Raw genomic sequence first — 24,447 nt, forward strand, 5'->3', positions numbered from 1 at the left:
GCCCAGGTACTTGGGTTCCTGCCACCCCTCTGGGAGACGTGGGTGGAGCTCCTGGCTCCTGGCTTCTACCTGGCCCAGCCCCAACTGTTGCAGGCATTTGATGGAAGAGGTCCCTCTCGCTCCGCTGTCCCCTACCCACTTGTCATGCGCCCTTCAAATAAAAGAGAGAGAAGCCCAAGGACAGCCTGGAAGACAGCACAGCCGCTGAGCAGACCCCACGGTGCCTCGGGGCAGCCTTCACTTTCTCCCCGGCAACCTCCGACCCAACCCCGGGACCCCAGGGCCAAGCCCTCGGCCTCAGCACGGTGCCAGCCACACCCCTCACTCCCAGCTGCCAAGTGGGGTGGGTGGGAAAGAGAGCCTGAGCACAGTCCCCTTTGCACCCCCAACTGGGCTCCTCAGCCAGTCAGTCAGCAGTCACGCCGTGGGGACCCCCGTCTGTCCCATGTCGCCCCCACCCAAGTCTCCGCTGCTGCTCAGTGGGCACCTGGTGAGTACCCCAGCGCCTCTGGCTCCCTGGGCCACCTCATTCAGCACGGGGGACTCCAGGCCCAGCCCTGAGTGCCACACTCAGATCTCCACCTCCCCAGCAAAGCCTGCTGGGCACCCTCGATTCACGCAGGGCAAATCTCAGGGGAACTATGCCGAGCGAGAAAGACCGATCCCCTAAGGTTACAGACCGTCTGCTTCCATTTATAGAACATTTCTGAAACGGCAAACCTTCAGCAACGGAGGCAGGTGAGTGGCTGCCGGGGGTGGAGAGGCAGAAGGTGGGGGGAGGGTGGCTACAGAATCCCAGCAGGGTCGCGACATCAAGATGCTCAGTGACACGGCACCGCACAGGATGGGGCGCTGTGGCCCAGAATGAACCCGCCAGGAGCACAGCGGAGCCGCGGGAGCCGAGACCGGTGCTGTGTCCCCGTGGCCACCCCGCGCCGCCTGCCCTGCCCCGAACCCACCTCTCCGTACTCCTTCTCACAAGTGCATCTCAGTTACCGCACACACCAGCCTCTCTCCTCGCACCCAACCTGGCAGCTTCAGCCTCCTGGCCCTGCACAGGTGACATCTCAAGCCCTCCAGGGCCACGTCCTCACGCTGGCCTGACCTGAGCAGTCCCTGGCCAGCACTGGCTGGAGCAAGCCTGTGGAGGGGTGGAGACTCGGCCCCTGGCCTGGGGCTGGGAAGGTGGCCTGGGTGGGGCCAGGAAGGTGGCCCAGGAAGCATCAAAGGGGTTGGGGCGGGGCAGCCTCCCAACAGCGATGTCTGAAAGGGGGGTCCCCAGGCAGAGGACAAAAACTGCCTGAACGAGCCCCGCAGGTCCACACTGGCTCAGTGCCCACGTCACCCCCGCCACAGACACTCTCGGCAGAACCAGGGACAGGGGACCAGGGCGGGCGCGTGACTCACCTCTGGGGGCTTGCTGACAGCCCAAAGCCAAGTCCATTTCCATGGTCCACACGGCTCAGGGGAATGAGGGTGGGGTTGGAGGCACGGGCCACAGAGGCCCCCAGATTGGCGCTTTGACAGCCCCAACCCCCACCCGGCCAGAGCCGCATGGAGGGCGTCCCTCCACAGGGCAGCAGTCTCCTCTGCTCTGTGGCCCTGGTTCTCCGGGCCTCCGTCCCCTCTGGAAATCAGAGTGAGAATTCCCACCTCCCTGGGTGTCTGCCCGTGTAATTGCAAAGTGCTCAGCAAACAGCTGGAGCTCACAAGCACCTGCTAATTTCATTATTATCGTAGCCCCTTGAACTCACATTCTTTGAAAATGCCACTGTTAGCTCTCGAGCAGCCCAAGTGTGCAATTTCACACCCTTGCATTTTTAATATTAAACACATTCCGTTTTGAAACAGGAACACTTAAACTCAATCACCACCAAGGGAGTCCGTTCCGGGACAGCGTTTCCCACTCACTCACATGGCGCCTCAGACACACGAGTGCCAGTTCGCTGCGGCACAGCGGGTTAGAGCCTCAGCCAGCGGCACCGGTTCAAGTCCCAGCTACTCCACTTCTGATCCAGCTCCCTACTAACGCCTGGGAAAGCAAGTCCCTGGAGGCCTGTGCCCACGTGGGACACCCGGAGGTGGCTCCCTTCCTGGCTCCTGGCTTCAGATCAGCTCAGCTCGGGCCATTTGGGGAGTGAACCAGCAGATGGAAGACCTCTCTGTCTCTACCTCTCTCGGTAGCTCTTTCAAATAAATAAAATAAATCTTAAACAAAACCCGCCAAGCACCAGAATACGGCCCAGCCAGTATGGGGCGTGGCTCATCTGTCACCTGCTGGGCTTGGCTCTTGGTAGGTGTCAGAAGTTAACAGGCGGCCCAACCCACGAACAGACTTCTCTCCTTGCTCTTCCCCCTTCTCCCCTCGGAGCCGCCACAGCCTGATCAACCAACCACCTGCTGTACCCCCCAACCCCCCCAACACACGCAAGTGCACGGAGTGAGGGGCTCTGCCTGAGACCTCTGGAGCCAGGGCCAGGCCAGCAAACAGCTATCATATGTGGGCAGGAAGGCAGAGGCTGGGTGCCTGAACTCCCCACTCCAGGTCACAGGGGGTGCCCAGAACCGGGCTCCTCCCTCTGCTGAAACCCAGCTGGGGATCCCAGGACTCCCCAAGTAACAGGAACTCTGGCCTCGACTTGGGGGTCTGTGACAGGTGTGGTATCAGCTAGAATAGGCACTGGACAAACACTGCTTAATGAGATGTGGTTTCTCTTCCCAGCAGAAAGGTGACCACGAGCAAAGCCAAGTTCAAGTGCTCCCAGGCTTCTTGGGCATCAAAGGGACCGCATTTCTCCAGACACCCCAGCTGCAGGCAGGGATCCGCCCTGACAGTGGACTCGGAGTCACCTCCCCTAGAACCGGGTCGCACCTGCTGCTTCTCTGCCCAGCCCAAGCTCTCGTCCCCGCACCTGAGCCCCTGCAGCCCAGCAGCTGTCTTGGGCTGGGCTGCTCATGCCAGTGCCAGTCCTCAGCCATGCCACGCCCTCGCGCCGGCCCCTCCTGCTCTCCACGACTCCCCTGCCCTCGCTCCGCTCCTTTCCTGTCAGGTGCAGGAGTCAGAGCAGGTGTTCACGCCGTACCGTCCGCGGGCACTTCCTGCCTGAGCTGCTCTCTCTGGGCAGGCCCCGAGCCCAGGCGGGGCCCAGGCCCGTCCTGGCGCATCCTTGCACACAAGTTCACGGCTGCTCACCACACACTGAGCGGGTCCCGTAGGCCCTCCCCTGTGGGGTAGCACTGACGTCCCAACGAGAGGACAGCGTGCCCGTGCACTTGCCCAGCCGGTGGATGGCAGAAGAGCCGGAGGCCTGTCCCCTCTGTGCCACGCAGGTGCCACCCAGGCCCGGCCCCTGTCTCCCCCAGGCTGAGGCGCAGGTTGGGGGTGGGGAGTGCCCGTGGCCTGGGGGCGGGCAGCATGGCGGCGGCACTGGCGCTTTGTGATGTTGCGTGTGACATAGAAGAGGCAGGGGACAGAGACACAGGCAGAGAGAAACAAGGAAGAGAGCGGTGCAGGCGGGGACGCAGAGACAGGCAGAGAGGGAAGAGGGCAGATGAACAAGAGGAATCTGGATCCAGGGAGACTGACAGGCCGCAGAGACAGTGTGGCACCACGCGGCAGAGGCCAGGGCTGGGAGCCGGCCTGCGCCCACAGTCCAGCAGCTGTGCTGGGGAGGGCTGGGCATGAGGGTGAGGAGGGACACACAGGGGTGTAAGACACTCCCACGGGTGTACCTGGGTGGGTGTGGCCAACCTCATGGCCAACATCACCTCGGACACGCCCCCTGCAGGGCCCCTGCCAGCTGCCATCTTGGCCAGGCCAGTGGTCCAGGCAGTGCCGCCGGGCTCAGGGGTGTGGGCTGCAGAACCAAGACACCAGGGCCTCTTTTCCCCACCTTGGAGCCCTCCCACCAGCTGTGGGCAAGCGGCTCCGCCTCTTTCCGTCTCACTGGCCACAGCAGTAACTGAGCGAGCCAGGAGTGACGCCAGCCCGGAATGCCCCACATGGTGCCCGTGCGGCTCCGGACTCAGTGAATCGGGTGACTCGTTCTCATCTTTGAGCCTCGGCACCTAGAACAGTGCTCGCGGTGAAACAGGCGCTTGAGAGGTCAGCACAGAGGGAGGCACGTACATCCCAATCCGCAGGGTTAGAGAACTGCTAACCCATTTCACAGAGGGGCAAGATGAGACTCATTCCAAGTCACAGACCAAGGACTGTGGGACTCCAGAACAGAGCTGTCACTTCTGTCAACCCGATTATTCTGGAAGCTGTCCACGCTGAGAAACGAAGGCACTCTGATCAGCCCCACCCCCACCCCAACATTACCCAGCGACGGTGCACCTGTGCCCGTGGCCCCTAACAAGGGCAAGTTTGCCTCCAACTTCTGGACCCTTTTCTTGAGAAGCCAGGGACGCAGCTGAATGCCCCGTGGTGCACAGGACAGTCCCCCATGGGACGGCTGAGCCCTCTGCAGACCCCACAGGAATCTGGTCTACACTCGCTGGCATGGGGGGTGTGATTACAACGTCAGAATTCCCCTACAAAGGGTGGCCCGAGGGTGGTGGCCTGGTTAGGAAAGGGACCGATGGCGATGGCAATGGCGGCTGCATCACCACCCAGAGGTGACCTTCTCAAGCCCCTTTATATGGGGTGGGGGTAGAGAGCTTCCAAAACCCCCTCCCTTGGTGCTGCCCCCAGGGAGAAACCCCTCCTGAGAAATGAGCCGACGGCCCCGCCCTGCCCAAAGGCTCAAATGGCCAGGGTGGGCAGGGAGAGGCAGCTGCCCGGCCACCATCACCCACCTGGGCAGAAACAGCTGCCTGAGCAGCCGGGGTTGGCGGGGTTTGCACCCCCAGAGGGCACAGGGCAGCTGCCACGCACATGGGGCGGGGGGGGCTGGGCAGAGCGCGGCCACCTCGCGACGGGGAGGCCACCGCTGCCTGCTCACTCAGCACCGGTTCTGGAGGCCAAGCCCGCTCTCTGCCCACCCCTCCCCGCCCCCCATCAGCAAACAGGCAGGGACGCCGACCCCGGGGAGGGCTCTGCACTTGGCCATGTGCTCTGGCCCCGCGAGGAGAGGGCTTTGACCGCTCAGCTGTTCTCAGTCACTGCACCCTCTCCTCTCTACCCACGCGTGTGCTGGGCCACTCTGGGTCTGCGTCCCTGCCTGGTGTGGGGGTGCCTCTGCCTCTGCCGCTGCCCACAGTCCCCACCCGGCCACTTTGCCTCCCTCAGGGCCCCAACCTCACCCCAAGGAGCTCTGGAGTTCTGACCCCTGGAGCTTGAAGAATGGGGGGCTCTGGACTGAAAGGGGCCAGCCCTGGGCCTGCACTGCCGGCATCCCATGTGGTTCAAGTCCCGGCTGCTCCACTTCCCATCCAGCTCCCTGCTGGGAAAGCAGCAGATGACCCGAGTCCCTGGGCCCCTGCACCCATGTGGGAGACCCGGATGAAGCTCCTGGTTCCTACTGGCTAGGGCCTAGCCCAGCCCTGGCCATTGTGACCATCTGGGGAGTGAACCAGTGAGTAGATGGTCTCTCTAGTTCTCCCTCTCTAACTCCACCTTTCGAAAAAATAAATCTTTAAAATAAAAGGAGGGCAGCCTTGGGCGCCTGAGTTCCCTCACCTATAAGGTCAGGACGGGGACAGCACCTACGTCAGAAGTGTGCAGAGCTAGGCAAGGCGTCCTCCCCCATGTTAGAGCGAGCCCAGGACACCTGCTGTCACCTGCATCATTGTGGAGGTGGGTGCTCCTGGGGCACAGGTCACAGTGGAGACGCCTCCTTTCCCTGGAGAAACCTGCAGTCTAGGGGAGCGACAGGTAACACGCAGACGACTCCCCGAGATGAGCCCGTGGACAGCCCAGAGGAACACTGCCTGGAGAAACCCTGGCAGCTTCCCGGAGGTGGCATCTGACCTGAGTCTTGCCAGACAGGGAGCAGGCATGGGGGCCAACATGTGCAAAGGTTACCGGCAGTGTCCCCCACCCCGAGGATGGCTGGGCTCGACGGGGCTTGATGGGCAGGATGGGGGGCAGTCACTGTGGTCACAATTCTGTTGTAGCACAGTCTTGGAAAGAGCGCCAGGTGTGGCCCACATGTTGGGGTCCTTCCAGGGAGTCCTCAACAAACAGCACCCCCAAAAACCTGCTTGATCTCAGGATCTTCCTCCCCTCTCACCCCCAAAATCTTAGCAAAGATGCAATGCTTAAAAAACACTAGTTGGTCCCAAATCTGCCAGGCAAGAGCCCTCGGTCCCTCCCCCAGCATCAGCCACCAAGCATCTCCAATGAGACCAACCTGCGGGGACGCAGGCCAGGAACGGCCATGAGCCAGTCGGGGCAAGGACTGTAGCCCTGCAGGTCTCGGTGGCGTTGGCTGTGGGCTGCACCTCAGAACCTCCTGTCCCTGTGTTCGGGTCTCGCTCTGCCTCCCCCGCTGAGAGAGTGTCCCCTCCAGGGGCTGCTGCAGGCACAGGGGAGGTGCCCGGGGGCACAGGGCGGGCAGGGATGCCCAGCCTGGCACCACGGACTCCTGCAGGCGCCCGGGCAAGGCAGTCCCACCCCCGGCCTCCACCGCCTCCCTCCTCCCAGCTCCCTGCCCGGAGCCGCCACTGCAGAAGCCAGCGAGGCCGGCAGGGCCACAGCAGCCTTCAGCACGTCCGGGGCTGACTACTGAACACCCACCGTGCGCTGGATGCCCTCGGGCAGGCGCTGAGCACGGGCGGCGTGGCCGGACAGAGGCTGGGCAGCGGCGCACCCAGACCCTTGCTTTTCTAGGAGAAGACAGAGTACAGATTCCTATGTGAAATTTGCTTTTTAAAATGCCAGCAACTACAGAAGGTATCCATGGAGACAGTGGTCAGTCTAGCAGCTAAGACGCTGGTTAAGGGGCCAGTGCCATGGCGTAAGAGGTAAAACCATCGCCTGCAGCACTGGCATCCCTTATGGGTGCCAGTTCAAATCCCGGCTGCTCCACTTCCTGTCAAGCTCTCTGCTATGGCCTGGGAATAAGTAGAAGATGGCCCAAGTCCTTGGGCCCCTGCACCCACGTGGGAGACCTGGAAGAAGCTCCTGGCTCCTGGCTTTGGATCGGCGCAGCTCCAGCTGTTGCGGACATTTGGGGAGTGAACCAGTGGATGGAAGACCCCTCTCCCTCTCTCCGCCGGTACCTGCACTTGCGCCCTGTGTGTCCAGGCTCCACTCTCCCCTGAAGCCATCCCCAGGGCCCTGCTGGCCCCGGGTGCAGACGCACAGGGGGACAGGGAAGTCCAAAGGCCAGGCCAGGCCAGGCTAGCACCCTCCCCAGCGCACAGGAGGCGGGAGTTGGTCCCCGCTGGTTCTCACATCAGCCAAGAGTCTTCCTTGGAAAGCACCACAATGCACCCCCTCGGAAAAATCAGTTAAAATGACCCCTCGCGGACGAGATGTTTCAGCTCAGGCGAAAACAGTGATTTACAGCGAATCCGCAAGGCTGCTCCACGCCTCTGGGCCACCTGCTTTGGCCTTCCGCCTGGGGGCCCTGGCCCTGGCCCTCGCTTTCCCTTCCTGCTGCCTGGAACCACCTCCAGGGCAGGCGCTGGGCTGGGCTGGCGGCCTCGCCCCTAGGCGGGGTCTCCCAGACACCAGCCCAGGAGCCCTGAGCTCCTCACCTGGGGCCTCTTCTCTCTTCACTGATTGGCCAGGGGCCCTGAGACCCTGCACGGTGAGAATTCCACGCATGAGATGTTCCCAGGAAGCAGGACACGTTCCTAGGTGGGAAGCCTACAGCTGGGTGGGCGGCCCCCGTTACCTCCCAGCAGCAAGACGCCGCGGACGACGAGTGCCAGCCCAGCCCGTCACTTACCCGTCCATGGCTCCCGTTTGCCCTCAGGGCAGTGTTAAGCCCCCTGCAGGCTGTGAGACCCTACCGCCCCCGCCCCGCTCACCCACGGGACCGCGACTCTCTGAGCAGAAGGCGCAGTCACACTCAGCGGCTTCGCACCCGCAGATCCTCCTGCCGTGAGCACCTGTCCCCCGACTCCGGACTGACTTGCTTATCATCCAGGCTGCACATTAGGGGGCTTCCTCCAAGGCCAGACTAGGGCCCCCTTTACAGACAGTTCTCAGGGCCAGCATCGCAGTGTAATGGGTATAACCTCCGCCTGCAGTGCCGGCATCCCAGACAAGCGAGCAGACATTCGAGTCCCGGCTGCTCCACTTCTGACCCAGCTCCCTGCTAATGCACCAGAGAAAGCAGCGGAAGATGGCCCAAGCGCTTGGGCCCCTGCACCCGTGAGGGAGACCCAGATGAAGCTCCAAGCTCCTGGCTTCAGCCTGGCCCAGCCCTGGCCATTGCAGCCATTCGAGTACCGAACCAGCAGATGGATACATGGAGGGTAACTCTCCCCCTCTCCCTTTCTCTGTTTAACTCTGTTAAGCAAATAAATAAATCTTGAAGGGACGTACAGAGAAGAAGCTCTCGGCTGAGTTTTCCTGGGATCTGGTCACCGTCTCCGTTCTCCCACCAGACACGAGCTCCCTGAGACAGACCCCAGGGCTCTCTCGCGAGATGACACGTGACACAGACGAGAAACCTTCTGCGTGCCCACCCGGGTGACCACGTACATCACTTAACCACTCTCTGCCTCATGTCCTCACCTGTACAGTGGGAAAAAACATGGCACCTGCCTCGAGGGAGGCTGTAAGGGTGGACGGGAGGAGGACGGAGGGGAGGAGGACAGAGGGGAGGCAGATGGAGGGGAGACGGATGGAGGGGAGGAGGACAGAGGGGAGGAGGATGGAGGGAGGAGGACGGAGGGGAGGAGGATGGAGGGGAGGAGGATGGAGGAGAGGAGGATAGAGGGGCTGGCTCTGTGCCCCCTCCCACACCAACCGCCCTGCCCTGGGCAGGGGGCTGACTCCACCCTGGCCACTCCATGAGGCGGGAGCGAGGCTGGCTTTCCAGACCCCCCAGTGCCTTTAAACCCTGGGCCGGGACCCTCCTTCCAAGAGTTCCAAAACTTCTCCTTGTTTATCACTTCTCAATATTTTACTTTATATTTATTTATTCATTGAGAGAGAGACCAAGCTCCCCAGCACTGGTTCACTCTCCCAGTGCCCCCAGTGGCCAGCACTGGGCCAAGCGGAAGCCAGGAGCCAGGCGTGCAACGCAGGTCTCTCCCGTGGTGGGGGGCAGGAGCCCAGCCGCTCGAGCCCTCGCCGCTGCCTCCCCGGGTCCACACGAGCAGGCAGCGGCGATCAGGAGGCGGAGCCAGGGCTCAGAGCCCGGCGCCCGGGTGTGGGATGCAGGCGTCCACAGCCAGCATCTTCACCACGCAGCTCCACGCCGCTCTCTCCCCTCTCATTCCCACCGCGTTAGAGCGGCCGTTTGTCCAGGCAGAGCCTCTCACAGTGGCGGCAGTGCCCACGCCGGCTGACAGCTATGCCCGCTGAGGCTCACGGGACCCAGCCCAACTGCTGCTCCAGCCCATGAGAAGGGGGGTGCCGGGAACACTCCCTATGGCTGCAGGGGCCGAAGGCTGTGGCCTCTCCCTCCTGGGCCCCACGAGGGGGTCCCTGTGACTCCCATGACTTCCGGAGGGTCGCAGGGGAGTGGCGGGGCCCCCAGGAAGGGTGTGGTCGTCCTGCAGGCACAGGATTCCACACCAGTGTTCCCACAGGGCTGGCCTGCCCCAGGCCTCTGCACTGCAGGAAACGCGGGAGAGGGAGGCACGCGGCTGGGCCAGGGACAGGAACCTGGGGTTCAAGGAGCAGGCAGCCCCGGGCAGGCTGACCGGCACCCTGGCTGCCTGTGTTGGGGAAGCGCTGGCCAGCCCCCACAGGGGCGAGGGGGTCCTGGGGGGAAGAGCAGGAGCAAAACCCCAGCCTCGTGGGCCCTGCAGGTCTAGGCAGAACGCCAGGAAGCCCCGAAGAGGGCTGGGTGTGGCTCCTGCCTCAGACCCCCCGCCTCTTGGGGAGAGGGCAGCCACTGAGGTGTCCACCCCAGGCAGCTGCTCAAGGGAACTGAAATGAGGTGGCATGAAACCCCAGCGTTGGGGAATCCCAGAAACGGCCATCTGGGTGCCCGCCAGGACTCCCTCCCCCAGACGGCAGGCGCTAGGGGCACGCAGGGCACGCAGCGACACAGCAGGGGCCGAGTGCCAGCCTGCGCCCAGCACAGATTCCAACCCCAGCACAGATTCCAACCCCAGCGCCACCACCGGGGGCGTTGAACCCCAGTGCCTCGGTTTCACCATCTGTAGAAGCGCGACAAGGACCAGGCCGACCTCATGGGCAGGGAAGGGGTGGGGGTGGCGCCTGCAGACTTGGCCCCAGAGTGCGCCGGGGCGATCGGGATTCCAGGAGGCCCCTAAGCTGCAGCCCAGGAAACCGTAGGGCTGCGCACGCGTGTGCACACACGCACCTGTGCCGCCTCCCCCGGACAAAGCCCTCGTGGGGCCAAGATCAACAGCCCGGGTAGCGGGATGACTCACCAGCGCGGGCCGGGACGCGCTTCCTGGAACAAGTCACCGCAGGTAGGCAGGCGGGGGGCCTCTGCAAGGCTCAGCACAGCCCGGCATCTGCGGCAGCAGAGAGCGCGGGCCCCAGCCTGCCCTGCCGGCACCTGCGGCCGGGGTATCCTGCATCGGTAGGCAGGGCCTGGTGTAGGAAACCCCGCTGCAGGCCTGACCCCAGGCAGCGACTCTCACCCCTCGAGGCCCCATCTCAGGGACAACCATGCAGCTCAGAGAAAGGGGCAGGGGGCAGAGGGCAGAGGGCGGCACCCACTGTCGGCATCCTTGCTGTGGCCGCGGTGACCACAGGGCCCTGTCCTTCGAAAGCCATCAACGGGCAGAGACCGGGGCCCCTGGCCACCTAACTCTAGCGGGGACACAAAGGACGCAGTGGCGACTTCACTGTCGGTGGCAGCTGACAGCCCTGGGGGGGTCGCGGCTCAGGTACCTGGGCCCCTGCCACCTGCACCGGAGACGCGCACGGAGTTCCCAGCTCCTGGCTTAACCTGGCCCAGCCCCAGCCCCAGGCAGTGTGGGCATTTGGGGAATAAGAAAGTGGATGAGAGATCTTTCTCTCTGCCTCTCAAATAAATTCCAAAAATCAAGAAACAAAACAAAAGGAAGGTGGGGAGCTTGCGTTTGCCCAGACAGAGGAAATCCCAGAAGGCTTCTCACAGGAGGTGGCATTCGTTTGGGCTCTATAGTATCAATAAGAGTGCCTCCCTGGCCTTAGATCACTCACTCACCTGCAGGCAGGCAGCAGAGCGGCCCATGCTGCCAGCGAGGAAAGAGGGAGTCGGGGCCAGGGTGGACGGCACACGGCCAAACACCCACCTCTCAGGGATAAAGCACGCCACGCGGTCCAGCCCGTACTGAGCTCTGCCGAGGGCTGCGGGATTCACCAGCTGTTCCCTGCTGCCTGGGGATGACGTCACCGCCCAGCGCACAGACCACCGGGAAAAGCAAGGAGTCCACACGCACCAAATGCCCAACGTGGCCCCCGGAACACAGACAGCAGCCACGTGGGTGTGAGGAGTGGGGACCACGGGGTCATGGAGACAGAGCAGAGGAGGCCGTGCCGGAGGCAGGACAGGCGCTGGGGGCACTGGGCCCTCGGGCAAGCCCCTTTCTCTCCCTGAGCCTCAGTCTCCTTAGCTGTAAAATGGGGCAATGGCAAAAGCAGCTTTCTCAGGAGACTTCGGAGAGAACTTGGTGCCAGGCAGCAGCACTGTGCCGGGACCCGACTTGCACCTGTGCGAATCACCAAGCCCCGAGCTGGACTCGGCAGGGCCGCCACCTGCAGCCGGATCATCAGGGCCGGGGGGAGGGGTTGGCCTGCCACTATAGGATTTTTAAAAATTTTTTTCCCCCTACATATTAGAAAGACACACAGAGAGAGACAGAGAGACAGAGAGCACACGCGCGCTCTTCCACCTGCTGGCTCACTCCCCAAACATCCGTAGCTGCCAGGGCTGGGCCAAGCCCCTGAATGGCGGGGACCCCCTACCCGAGCCGACACGCACTGCCTGCCAGGCTGTGCATCAGCGGAAACTGTGTTGGAAGCAGAGGAGGGACTCGAACCGAAGCTCTCTGATGGGGGGTGCAGGGCCCCCAGGAGGCGGCTCAACCCGCTGCGCCCCGCACCTGCCCATGCAGGGTGTTCACTAGCCCCTGAGGGCTCCCCCGCTAGCTGATGCCCACCCCCAGCGGTGACAGCCAAAATGGCCTCAGACAGTGCCCAAGGTCCCTGGGACACGGGGATCGGCAGGTCAGAGCTGGGAGACAGGTGCACCCTAAACAACACAGGTCTCCAGTGTAGGCTCCACGTGGCCTCCGTTTTCCATCACCAAAAGGGACACAGCGGTCCCTGGGGTGAGGTGGGGAGGCATGGGGGGACCCCCAGAGAGCAGAGGAGACGTGGGAAGGAGAGGCCTCTGCCGGCCACAGAGGGTCGCGAGCAGCCCGGACGCCAGCTCCACCTGCCCGGCTCCTCTGGTCAGCTGGAGGCTGACTCAGGCCACAAGGACCTGGCCGAGACCCTGGCCAGGGTGCTTAGGTATGCGAGGATGGGACGGGAGGGTGTAACCCCGAGGGACCATGGACTTTGGCAAACAGTAGGTGCTCAATGAGTGGGGGATGAGTATGAACAGTCACAGCGCGGCGGCTGTGAAGCACAGGGCCGGAAGAGATGCGTGTGCAAGGCGGGGAGGCCCTGGCTGCCGGCCCCCTCCAAGCCGGGCAGCTGGCTCCGCCCACGGTGCCCTGCCCCCACTGCTGCTTCTCCAGAGGCTGGGGCCTGGGGCGGGGCTGGGGCAGGGCTGGGGAGAGGCCCACCCCTTGGGGGGCTGCATACTCACGTTTCTGAAGGAGGGGAGCCCCGCGGCGCCCAGCCACCTCCGCAGGGCCTGGGGGAAGGCCCCGTGGTCCCGCTCGGCCTGAAGCACGTGGGCCTCCAGGAAGGCGACGTGGTGCCCGACCATCTTGACAAAGGCCTGGCAGAGACACATAGGACGTGAGACCACCCGCGCCACGGTCGGGGCACCGTCCTGCTGCTGCCGCCCACCCCGCACCCCACTCCGCGGGTGCCCCTTGGCCCAGCCAACCCTCCTGTTCACAGTCCCAGCTCCCAGGGATGGCCTGGCCGAGCCCCTCACTCTTTAAGAAGAGAACACTCAAGGCTCAGAGAGGTTGAGTGACCAGCCCAGGGCCACACAGCCAGGAAGCGGCAGAGGGACCCCAGGCACCCCCACCATGGCTCCAAGCTCTCTGTACTGAAAACAGAGTCTTTAGAAATCACCCCACGCTCGCTTTCCATAAACAAGCAGGTGGAGGGGCTTGGTGGGGACTGAGGTGGGGACCGAGGTGGGTGGGAATGCCGCGTCCAGGCCCCAGGGGGCTGCTCAGCTTCCAATTTAAACAAAGAAACCTGGAGCCCACATCTCTGGGTGAGAATCCAGGTCCTACTGTTAGGTAGGAAGCCAGAAATTCCGTGTGTGTGCGTGTGTGCATGCGTGTGTGCGCGCGCATGTGTGTGTGCATGCATGTGTGTGTGCACGCGCGTGTATGTGCATGTGAGTGTGCGTGTGTGCGTGTGTGAGTGTGTGAAGCTCCCAGGAGACTCTCCCCTCAGGACCAGATGGGTTCCCTGACCTGATGACTGGGGCAATAAAACCTTCACAGACGCCCTAAGGGAAGCCCCTCTGCTCTGCCCGGCCCCAGCAAATCTGGGGGGGAATTTGCTAATTTTCTCCCACCAAACCCCTCTGCCAGGACTCCTCATCCTTTGTCCTGGAGGAGAGGGGAGGTGGGTAAACAGACTCCCTAAAAACCGGGAGTCCAAACAGACCGCGCGCTCAGCCCTCTGCCCTCTGCCGAGCCGCCCGCCCGCCGCCCGCCTGCCAGGTGTAACCCCGCTCTCCCCCGTCCGAGCGACTGGGCGCTCTCTCTGTCCCTTCTGTTCTGACGGACGCCCTGTCCCCAATAAAGCTGCATCACTCCGCTCTGTCTCACGCCTGAATTCTTTCTTGTGTGAAGACAAGAACCCTACAGCTTCCACGGCCTTTCCTCTGGTGACACTACCACGTACTGGTGTGTGTGCGTGTGTGTGTGTGTGTGTGCGTGTGTGTGTGCAGGTTTTCTACTGGCCTGTTTTCTTATCTGTAAAATGGGATATCACCACCAAACTTGCTAAATAACTCGCCAAACACCCCTAACAGCCAGGGCTGGGCCAAGCGCCTGAACGGCAGGGACCCATCATAACACGCTTAGCACCTGTTAAGAGCTCGCTGTCGGCCGGCGCCGCGGCTCACTAGGCTAATCCTCCGCCTAGCGGCGCCGGCACACCAGATTCTAGTCCCGGTCGGGGCGCCAGATTCTGTCCCGGTTGCCCCTCTTCCAGGCCAGCTCTCTGCTGTGGCCCGGGAGTGCAGTGGAGGATGGCCCAAGTGCTTGGGCCCTGCACCCCATGGGAGACCAGGAGAAGCACCTGGCTCCTGCCATCGGATCAGCGCGGTGCGCCGGCCGCAGCGCGCCGGCCGCGGCGGCCATTGGAGGGTGAACCAACGGCAAAGGAAGACCTTTCTCTCTGTCTCTCTCTCTCACTGTCCACTCTACCTGTCAAAAAAAAAAAAAAAAAAAAAAAAGCAGCTCACTGTCAGTCTCTATCACTTTAAAAACAAAGAAAAGGGGACTGGCACCATGGCGTAGCAGGTTAAGCATTCACCTGCAGTGCCAGCATCACATATGGGTGCTGGTTCAAGTCCTGGCTGCTCCACTTCCAACCCAGCTCCCTGCTAATGGACTGGGAAAAGCAGCGGAAGATGGCCCAGGTGTTTGGGCCTCTGCTCCCACATGGGAGACCCGGAAGAAGCTCCTGGCTTTGGACTGGCGCAGCTCTGACTGTTGAGGCCATATGGGGAGTGAACCAGCGGATGGATGATCTTGTCTCTCTAACTATGCCTCTCGAGTAAATAATTTTTAATTTGACAGGCAGAGTTAGACTGTGAGAGAGAGACAGAGAGAAAGGTCTTCCTTTTCTGTTGGTTCACCCCCAAAATGGCCACAACGGCTGGTGCCGCGCCAATCCGAAGCCAGGAGCTTCCTCCTGGTCTCCCATGCAGGTGCAGGGCCCAAGCACCTGGGCCATCCTCCACTGCCTTCCCGGGCCACAGCACAGAGCTGGACTGGAAGAGGAGCAACCGGGACTAGAACCCAGGGTGCTGGCGCCGCAGGCGGAGGATTAGCCTAGTGAGCCGTGGTGCCAGCCTCAAATAAATAATTATTTAAAAAAATACCGTGCAGGCCCAGGAAAATTCAGCCCAGCAGCCTCCGGTGGGTGCCTCTTGTCAGCACACAGCTGAGGCCCCTGCAAGTGGCGACCACAGCGCCGCACCTGACAGGCACCGCCTCCGCCGGCCTCCCTCCCCGCGGCAGTGGGAGGAGGAGTTCTCCCACAGGGGATGGGTAGGAGGACGTCTGGCACGCAGGCCCCTGAGGCCCGCCCTCTGTGTCCCCCGGCCCCCCTGGGGCCTCCCTCCACCCGGCCCTGCCCGCACCTCTGCAACCCACACGCTCCCTGGCCCTCACTCAACACAGGGCCTCGGCACCCGCCCTCCGGTGCCTCCAGCATCCTCTGCCATGCTTGATGGGGCAGCCATGCTCATCTCTCAGACCCTGGGTCAACTGTCTCCTCCTCTGAGATGCCCTAACCAAGCCCGGGTCACTGTGGCGCCCCCAGTTTCCTGGCCCCCACGGCCCTCGCTGCACCTGGTTCACAGGCCAGGGCCCTGGTGCAAGGAAGGGGTCTGTCTGGGCAGTGGCTGCCCGCACGCGCACACGGGAGAACGGGCGAGTGAATGAGTGAACGCATCTTGAGCAAAAAGACACAGGCTGAATTCACAACGGCGGGACCGGCTGCGCTGTGGCTCCCTGGGCTGCTGTGTGGTGGGGGTGGGGGACACACGGCCCGGCAAACTGTTCCCTGGCCCAGGGCACCGAGGCCTGGCCCGGCCTGTGCCAGAGACGATGGCCTGAGCTCCCTTTTCTGCAGCCGATTCCAATTTTATGCTCGCTCTGGAAGGGCCGCGTGGTGGGTGCACAGGGAGTGCGCCCGCCGCGTCCCAGCCCGCCTGGCAGCCCAGCCAAGCTGCAGCCGGTAACAGCCAACACCGGGCCAGGCCCACAGCCCCAGCTCAGGGCCGGGTGGCAGGGGACGGCCAGGGACGGCCAGAGGGTGGTGGCCGGCTCAGCTTAGCCGCCCTGAGGCTGGCGAGGGAAGGGTGGCGATTTTTGAAAATTTCACGGCAAATACACCCGATTTGTAATCCGGTTGGGGCGGCGGATTGCAGGCTCGTCTGTGAGTCCTGGGAAGTAAACCCTCTGCCCAAGGCCTCCGGGCTGTCCAGAAAGGGGGCCGACGCCCAGCGCGGGGCGTGTACACCCTGCGGCCTGCTCTCCCTTCCGGCCTGGGTGACCGCGGGCGAATCTCCAGCCCAGCCACAGTGGCTTACACCTTGGGCCCTGCCTTGAGGGACGGAAGCGAGGGCTTAGGTGCAGGGCCCTGGGAGCCCCCGGCTAGGGGAGGAACGCAGCTCCCCCAGGTTGCATTAACAGAGGGAGGGCTGTGGCTGGGCCACGGTTAGGGATGCCCGCACGGCTTCCTGTCTGAAATGTAATCGCCGCCGAGAGTTTCCGAGGGACCCCGATCTGCCTGTGGGGCTCCTGGGAGGCGAGGAGTTTGAAGGGAGTCAGGGCGGAGCCCCCAAGGCTGAATCCGGGCTTTGTAAGAAGAGGGAGAGGGAGGCTGGCACCGTGGCTCACTAGGCTAATCCTCTGCCTTGTGGCGCCGGCACACCGGGTTCTAGTCCTGGTCGGGGCACCAGATTCTGTCCCGGTTGCCCCTCTTCCAGGCCAGCTCTCTGCTGTGGCCAGGGAGTGCAGTGGAGGATGGCCCAAGTGCTTGGGCCCTGCACCCCATGGGAGACCAGGAGAAGCACCTGGCTCCTGCCATTGGATCAGCGGGGTGCACCGGCCGCAGCACGCCGACAACAGCGGCCATTGGAGGGTGAACCAACGGCAAAGGAAGATCTTTCTCTCTGTCTCTCTCACTGTCCAGTCTGCCTGTCAGAAAAAAAAAAAAAAAAAGAGGGAGGGGGGCGGGGCTTGGCACAGCATCCCACATCAAAGTGCCCGATTTGTCCTGGCTCCTCTGCTCCTGACCCAGCTCCCTGTTAACCCGCCTGGGAGGCAGCAGGCGACAGCTCAAGAACTTGGGCTCCTGCCACCCCCAGGGAAGACCCGGATGGAGTTCCCAGCTCCTGGTCCCACCCAGGCTCTTGGGCATCTGGGGAGTGGACCTGCAGGTGGAAGATCTCTAGCCACCTCTAACAAAATGAAAAAAGACTACACCGGAGACACACGTGTTATCCGTGGCTCCCTCCATGGGACGCCCTGTGCCTCCCGGGGATTCTGCCAGCAAGAAGGTCGCTGGCAGGTGCAGGTCCTTGGCCTCCACCACCGTGGGCTAAGTAAACCTCTTTCCTGACAAAGCCACCCAACCTCAGCTGTTTCGCTGTTTCCTGTTTTTGGACCATGCGTAACTGCCAGGCTTGAAGCCACGGAATGTGACAGCGTGGATAAAGGGACCGCTGTCACCAAGGTGGACTTTGGGGGCCGGGGAGGGAACAGCATCCACGACTCCTTGGATGGGTCTTGTGCTTCTCAGGACGTGGTCTCAGCCCCACGACGTGACCCTGTATGCAGCCCCCTCATCCCAGGCCCTGGGCCCTGAGCTCCGCACCTGCTCCCAGTGCCCGAGGGGCCTTCGGGAGAGCTTTTCTGCCCCAGGCCACCGCACACATCTCAGTCCTTTCTTCTCAGGCTGCCTCCTGCACCTTCTGCCTCGTCCCATGCTCCCCCTTGGGGGTGTTCCCAGCCCCCATCCCAGGGGAGCCCAGAATTCAACCAACGTTTGTCGACTGCCATTGGGATGCCGTGCAAGACCCTCACTCCTGTAACCCCAGCATTGGCTCTGGCAGGGGTCACACAGAGAAAAGGCTGCACCAGGATTCGAACCTGGGCCACAGGACTGGGAGGCAGAGAGCCTAGGGGGAGACACCTGGGGAGCAGCAGGGGAGGGGGTTGACAGACAACCGAAAGGTGGCAGCCAGTGGTCAGCCCTGCCCCCTACAGCACACTGGACGCCCCACAACGGCCCCTACCCACTGGGCAGCACCGCCTTCCTGGCCCTCGGGATCAAGGCCCACACATGACCTTGGCCAGCAAGACTGAGATGACCGAGTTCCTGCTGCCGCTCTCCCCAGCCTGCCTCGGGTCACATCCTCTCTGCTCCTGGAATCTGGCCACCCAGAATCGTCCCACGACCCAAGACCCTGCCACCTCGGAGCCCGCCGCAGCCACAGCCATGCGTCCTCCAGGGCGCGCGCCACGGTGACTGCTCAGCAGAGACGTTCACACCCCAGAGCCGAGACACGCAAGCGTGTCGCCTCACTCGGCTACGGGAGGTGGCTACGGCATTCGGTTAGGGAGCTGGAGGTGGGAGACTCTGCCTGCCTGCCCGGGGGATCCGATGGACTCACGGGGGTCCGGAGAGGGGGCGGGGTCAGCATCGGGAGCGATGGGAAGGGGACGGGGAGCTGAGAAGGCAGGCGGCCTCTCCGAAGGGGGACAAGGCCAAGAGACAGGCTCTCGCCCAGAGCCGACAACAGCCCTGCCAACATCCCCACGGTGGCCTCGCATGGCACCTCCAGTGATAGACAAGAATCATTGCATGTGGTTTGCAGCCACTGAGCCTGTGGTCATTTGTGCAGCGGCGACAGAACGCCACCACTGCCGGCAGGAACGCGGCCCCGGCCTCTCTGCCGCGCCCCCTTGACAGCCCCGTGGGGCCACACAGTAGGCCCTCAAGAGGTGTCCGAGGACCACACGTTAGGACGGGAGCCGCGGCAGCCTGGCGGGGCAGCACCCAGGCCGTGTGTCCTCGGCTTCTCCCCCTTTTCCAGTTCATGCAATAAAATTCCAATGAATCAGCTAATCCAAGGGCAAGGCTCTGGCTCCATCCGGGCCTCGCTCTCGGCAACTAGAATGTTAATTCTCCGCTGACGCTGTGCGGCCCTGTTTGCTGCCTCACCGTGCGAGCCCAAGCCAAGGCCCCAGGAATCACATCTCTCCCACTGTGACTCAGGCTCCTGCCTGGGGGGGGGGGGGACAAGGACAGCCAGGACACTGGCCTTTCCGTGTAGCAAGGACAACAGGAGGTGCTGTGCATCTCATCTCAGCGGCCAGGGTGAAATACGTCATCAGGGAGGCAACAAGGCATGGTGGGGAGTGTGGTAGGCTGGAGAGCCAGGGGATTTTTTTATATGATTTATTTATCTGGGAGCTGGCATCATGGCGCAGCAGGTAACGCCATTGCCTGTGATGCCGGCATTCCCATATGGATGCCAGTTCAAGGCCTGGCTGCTCCACTTCTGATCCATCCCTGCTAATGCCCTGGGAAAGCAGAAGATGGCCCAAGTCCTTGGACCCCTGCACCCATGTGGGAGACCTGGAAGAAGGCCCTGGCTTGACTAGATCAGCTCCAGCCACTGCAGCCATTTGGGGAGTGAACCAGCAGATGGAAGACCTCTCTCTCTCTCTGCCTTTCAAATACACAAATATATACCTTTTTTTTTTTTTTTTTTTTTTTGGACAGGCAGAGTTAGACAGTGAGAGAGAGAGAGAGAAAGGCATACCCTTTTTAAATATACCTTTTTTAAAAAAAGACATTTATCTGGAAGGCGGGAGGGGGTGACATACACACACAGAGTCAGGGCAAGGAGAGAATCTCCCACCTTCTGGTTCACTCCCCAAACGGCCACAACGGCCAAGGCTGGGCCAAGCCAAAGCCAGGGCCTGGAGCTCCATCCGGGTCTCCACATGGGTGTGGGCCCAGGTACCTGGGCCATCTTCTGCTGCTTTCCCAGGCCATTAGCAGGGAGCTGGAGAGGAAACAGAGCAGGATTCAAGCCAGTGCCCTATGGGATGCCGGCCCTGCCTGGGCCACGACGCCAGCCGGAGCTCAGGTGCCTCCTGGGGGCAGCTGATGGTGGCTCTGTCTATTGAGGGAGTGCCCCAGGGTCAGAGAAGCTCTCAATCCGAGCCATCCTCACGCGGGTGTTGAAACAGGTAAACATTCTCTGAACCATGTACTTGAGCTGTGTGTCTTTAAACAGACTAAAGTGTTTAAAGAAATACCAGCCCAGGGCTGTCAATGCTTTGAAAATCTTTTAAACAACCAATTTATTTATCAGTAAGTCAGAGCTACGGAGCAATGGAGAGACAGAGAGGAGTCTTCCACCTGCCGGTTCAGCCCGCAAATGGCCGTAACAACCACGGCTGGGCCAGGTTGAAGCCAGGAGCTCCCTCCAGGCCGCCCACATACTTGGGCCGTCTTCCACTGTTTCCCAGCCCATTAGCAGGGCGGTGGATCAGAAGTGGAGCAGCCGGGACTCTAACCAGGGGGCTTCATGAGCGATGGCTCTACCCACTACACCTCAGTGCCAGCCCCAAAGCTTGTGAAATTTCAAAAGCTTCAAGTTTGGATTTTTTTTTTTATGTAAAGGAGCCTGATTTTCAAGTGTTGGAAACAAATTCTTATTCATCATCTTAAAAAAAATAAAAACCACTTGACCCCGACCTGCTTCCCCCACCGCCCCCCACGCCCAGGCCCGCCCCCGCACGGGTCAGCCCGGCGGCCCGCCAGGGCGTGAGGCCCAGACCGGGCTCCCACCGAGGGCCCGCGCCACCCTGGACCCACCTCCAGCTGGTCCACCTTGGCGTAGATGCCACGCATCTCCGTCACTTTGGCCTTAAGCAGCGGGATGTTTTCCTCCAGGATCTGTGAGGTGTCGCTCCTGATCTGCAGGGGACAAAGCGCTGGTCAGGCCCTGCACCACATCCCCAGGGCCCTGCCCACCTGGGGGCCCGAGCAGACCCTGCTGACGGCCGAGGCACTAGGAGGGGCCAGGAGCGCCCCGGAGTCCCAGGCGGGAGCCCCTGGGGAGCAGACCCAAACATGGCTCACTGCGCCCAAATGGATCGCGTCCCCCCCAACGCACAGCAACACGCGTCCCCCATTAGACGGCGTCTTTCCAAGCCACCGAAGCAGCCGACGGCAACAATCCAAACCTCTTCCCTGAAGCGGTGTTGCACTAAGCCCATCTTCCGCTGCACTGGAATATTAACGAGTTGCTAATTATCATTAATGCTCATTAATAACGTTAATGAAAGTCACAGCTTTCACGTGTCAAGGGTTCCCGACGCGCAGGCGCCATGCCAAGCCCGGCCCTGCACCGTCTCATCTCGTTCTCCACCTCTTCTGCTTCCAGGACCCCAGCGGTGACCGTGAACTCCAGGAAGCAGCACCCTTCCCTCGACCCCCACTTCAGACACCCCGACACCCCCACGCCCTCCAGAGCCCGAGGCCCAAGCCTAACTCTCACGGGTGAGCCTCAAATGCTGGTTCCCAGGCCCTGCCTCCTCGGCTCCAGTCTGCAAGCAAACCTGGTTCTCGGCCAAGGCTCCCAGGCGACACTGCGGTACGGGGTTCTGGGGCCAATTAGAGAAACACCAGCGGCTGCTCTCAGCACCCGAGCTCGAGCTGGCATTTAGTTCTACCCATCACAAGCTGGGTGACCCTCAGCGAGTCTCTGCGCCCCCAGCCCCCTCTGCTTATCTGGACAGGGGTGCAACCAGGCCTCCCTGCACTGCCGCGAGGAGGAACGCTTGGCGGCGCTGGGCGGGGCGTGATCTGACATGCAGCGCACCTGGTGCGCAGGTGCCGTGGCGTTGGCAGGGGCACAGTTTTTTGCACAGCTGGGCAGGCAGCTCCTTCCGGCTGATCCCCACCACACCGTGATGCATCCCCCTCCCCCCGGCCATGGCCAGACCTGGTAACTCACTCCCATGGAGGCGGCGCCGGCCCGAGTGACAGGTGTCACTTCTGAGACTCCAGTACTGCACTAGTGGCTGTTGCTCCACCCAGTGCTGGCTCTCCCTGGCCCTCTCCTCTCTCTCTCTCTCGTCACTGACTCCAAGAGGACAGGCAGCCACACTGCAGAGACCCCCGTGGCAAGGGCTGGGGGTGGAGCCAGACAGCAGCCAGCAAGGATCTGGGGCCGTCAGTCCATCCTCCCCCCACAAAGTAACTGCTGCCTCCGACCGGACCCCGCCCCAGGCAGGCCCCAGCCGACCCTCTGACCCAGGGGACCCTCACTCCCAGCCCATGGCAACACTCAGATGACACACATCGTCATTTTACTCCCCTCACTGGCATACCTTATTATGCAGCAACAGATAACTAACGGAGTGACAACTGGGTACCAATTTTTACTTTTGAATTTTATTTCGAAGACAGAGACAGTCAAAGATCTTTCATTTGCCGGTCCACTCCCCTAAACGCCCCCAACATGAGAGGCTGGGCCAGGTCACCACTGGGACCCAGGAACTCCATCCAGGTCTCCCACGTGTGTGGCAGGGACCCAACCACTGAGCCATCACCGCTGCCTCCCAGCGTCTGCATTAGCTGGGAGCTGGATGAGAAGCAGAGCCGGGACTCGACCAGGCACCGCATGCGGGATGCAGGCGCCCTAAGTGGAATCCTGGCTGCGGCACCGAACATGTGCCCCTACAATTGCCACTTAAAAACACTTTTTGTGGAGGTCGGCACTGGGGTACAGGTTAATCCTCCACCTGTGGTGCCAGCATCCCATATGGGCGCCGGTTCAAGTCCCGGCTGCTCCACTTCCCATCCAGCTCTCTGCTGTGGCCTGGGAAAGCAGTAGAAGACGGCCCAAGTCCTTGGGCCCCTGCACCCGCGTGGGAGACTCAGATGTAGCTCCCAGCTCAGCCCCAGCCGTTGTGGCCATTTGAGGAGTAAACCAGCGGATGGGTGACCTTTGTCTCTCCTTCCCTCAGTGATGCTGCCTCTCAAATAAACAAAATCTTAAAAACAAAAAACAAAAAGCATGGCCAGTGCTGTGGCGCAGCAGGTAAGGCCTCCACTTGCACTACCTCATCCCATATGGGTGCCGGTTCAAGTCCTGGCTGCTCCACTTCCGGTCCAGCTCTCTGCTGTGGCCCGGGAAAGCAGTAGAGGATGGCCCAAGCCTGCACCCGCGTGGGAGACCCAGAAGAAGCTCCTGGCTTCAGATCGGCACAGCTCCGGCCGTTGCAGCCACCTGGGGAGTGAACCAGCGGATGGAAGACCTCTCTCCCTCTCTCCCCCTTCCCCGCCTCTGCCTCTCTGTAGCTCCGCCTTTCAGATAAATAAATAAATCTTTAAAAAAAAAAAAAAAACTTCTTGGTGAGCTGTTTGTTTCCCTCAATTCTGCCCCAAGCTCTTACATTCCTGTGATTTTCATGAAACCCAGCCCGCCCCTCTGCACTCAGGACGGGCCCCGGACCCTCCCCCGCAGGCTGTCTCAGGACCCTCCCCCCACTGCCCTGCACACCTCCACGTCCACCTCGCTGTTCACAGCCCCCTCCCCTCCGGCCGCCTGTGGTCATGGCGCTGCCCTCACCTGGGGCACCTGGCTCCGAGCCCCACGTCCCCAGCAACACTCCAATCTCATGCCCTGATGCCATGAGGTAAGAGGCAGACCCTGAGATGGTGGCACCGGCACCTGGCTCTCGTGGTCACGTCCTGCCCCACCCCCCACCAGGACCCCAGGCCGGTGCTGGACCTCAGCTTCCTCATCTGTGAAATGGACGTGCAACCAGTGCTTCTTGCACAAGACCGCCGCGGGGTCGAGTGAGACTCTCTGCCTGAACGTGGTCCAGATGAGCCTCATGGGCCCACGCAACCTCAGGGGCTTTAACGGGGCTCAACTTCCAACATGGACATACAAGTGGGGCTCCCAGGAGAAATGGTGGATCTTAGGGCCGGGACAGAAGATGCACAGTGAGCACCGGGCATCTGAGGAGACCAGAACGCAGAGAGCAACTACGAAGGTCAATGGAGCGAGCAGACGCCCGCGTCGTGCACTGCAGGGCCGGGCGCAGCGCCCAGCTCCACTCCTGGCTGCAGCTCTGCGCTCACGCAGACCCCGGGGCCATGGCGAGGGCTCCAGTCCTTGGGTTCCTGCCGCCCACATGCGCGACCTGGGCGGAGCTCCCAGCTCCTGGCTTTGGCCCGGCCCACCCATTGCCGACCCTGAGGACTGGGGGATGACCTGTGCATCACTCCTTGTCAAATAAAATACACACTAACAATTACTGTTACTCTTAATATTACGTAATGCATTATATATGCTAATATATATTTAATAAGATGTGGGCGCGTGAAAAAACAGGAGCACCAGCCTGGCCGAGGGGCGGGGCTGCGCTGGCCGAGGGGGCGGGGCTGAGCTAGGACAATGCCAGAAGCGGAGTCAGGACTGGACGGTGAACCCCAAGCAC

The 24,447-nt window shown here is 62.0% G+C and overlaps 1 protein-coding gene and 1 long non-coding RNA gene across 5 annotated transcripts in view; both read right to left on the bottom strand.

The window, feature by feature from the left end:
- Positions 1 to 24,447, bottom strand: part of LOC127487350 (uncharacterized) — a 1,183,652-nt gene that overhangs the window by 826,136 nt on the left and 333,069 nt on the right. The gene's annotated exons all lie outside the window — the stretch shown is intronic.
- BCAS4 (breast carcinoma amplified sequence 4) overlaps positions 1 to 24,447 on the bottom strand; it is a 57,607-nt gene that overhangs the window by 11,705 nt on the left and 21,455 nt on the right. For 3 of the 4 annotated variants that reach the window (XM_070051690.1, XM_008250433.4, XM_002722695.5), the window contains 2 exons: positions 20,807 to 20,908; positions 12,849 to 12,983 (listed from right to left, as the gene is read on the bottom strand). In XM_070051690.1, coding sequence (XP_069907791.1) covers positions 12,849 to 12,983; positions 20,807 to 20,908 — 237 coding nt within the window. The remainder of the gene's footprint in view (positions 1 to 12,848; positions 12,984 to 20,806; positions 20,909 to 24,447) is intronic. The other variant, XM_017338647.3, reaches the window with a different exon arrangement.

This window comes from Oryctolagus cuniculus, chromosome 11 (genome assembly GCF_964237555.1).
Source record: "Oryctolagus cuniculus chromosome 11, mOryCun1.1, whole genome shotgun sequence".
Taxonomy (NCBI): domain Eukaryota; kingdom Metazoa; phylum Chordata; class Mammalia; order Lagomorpha; family Leporidae; genus Oryctolagus; species Oryctolagus cuniculus.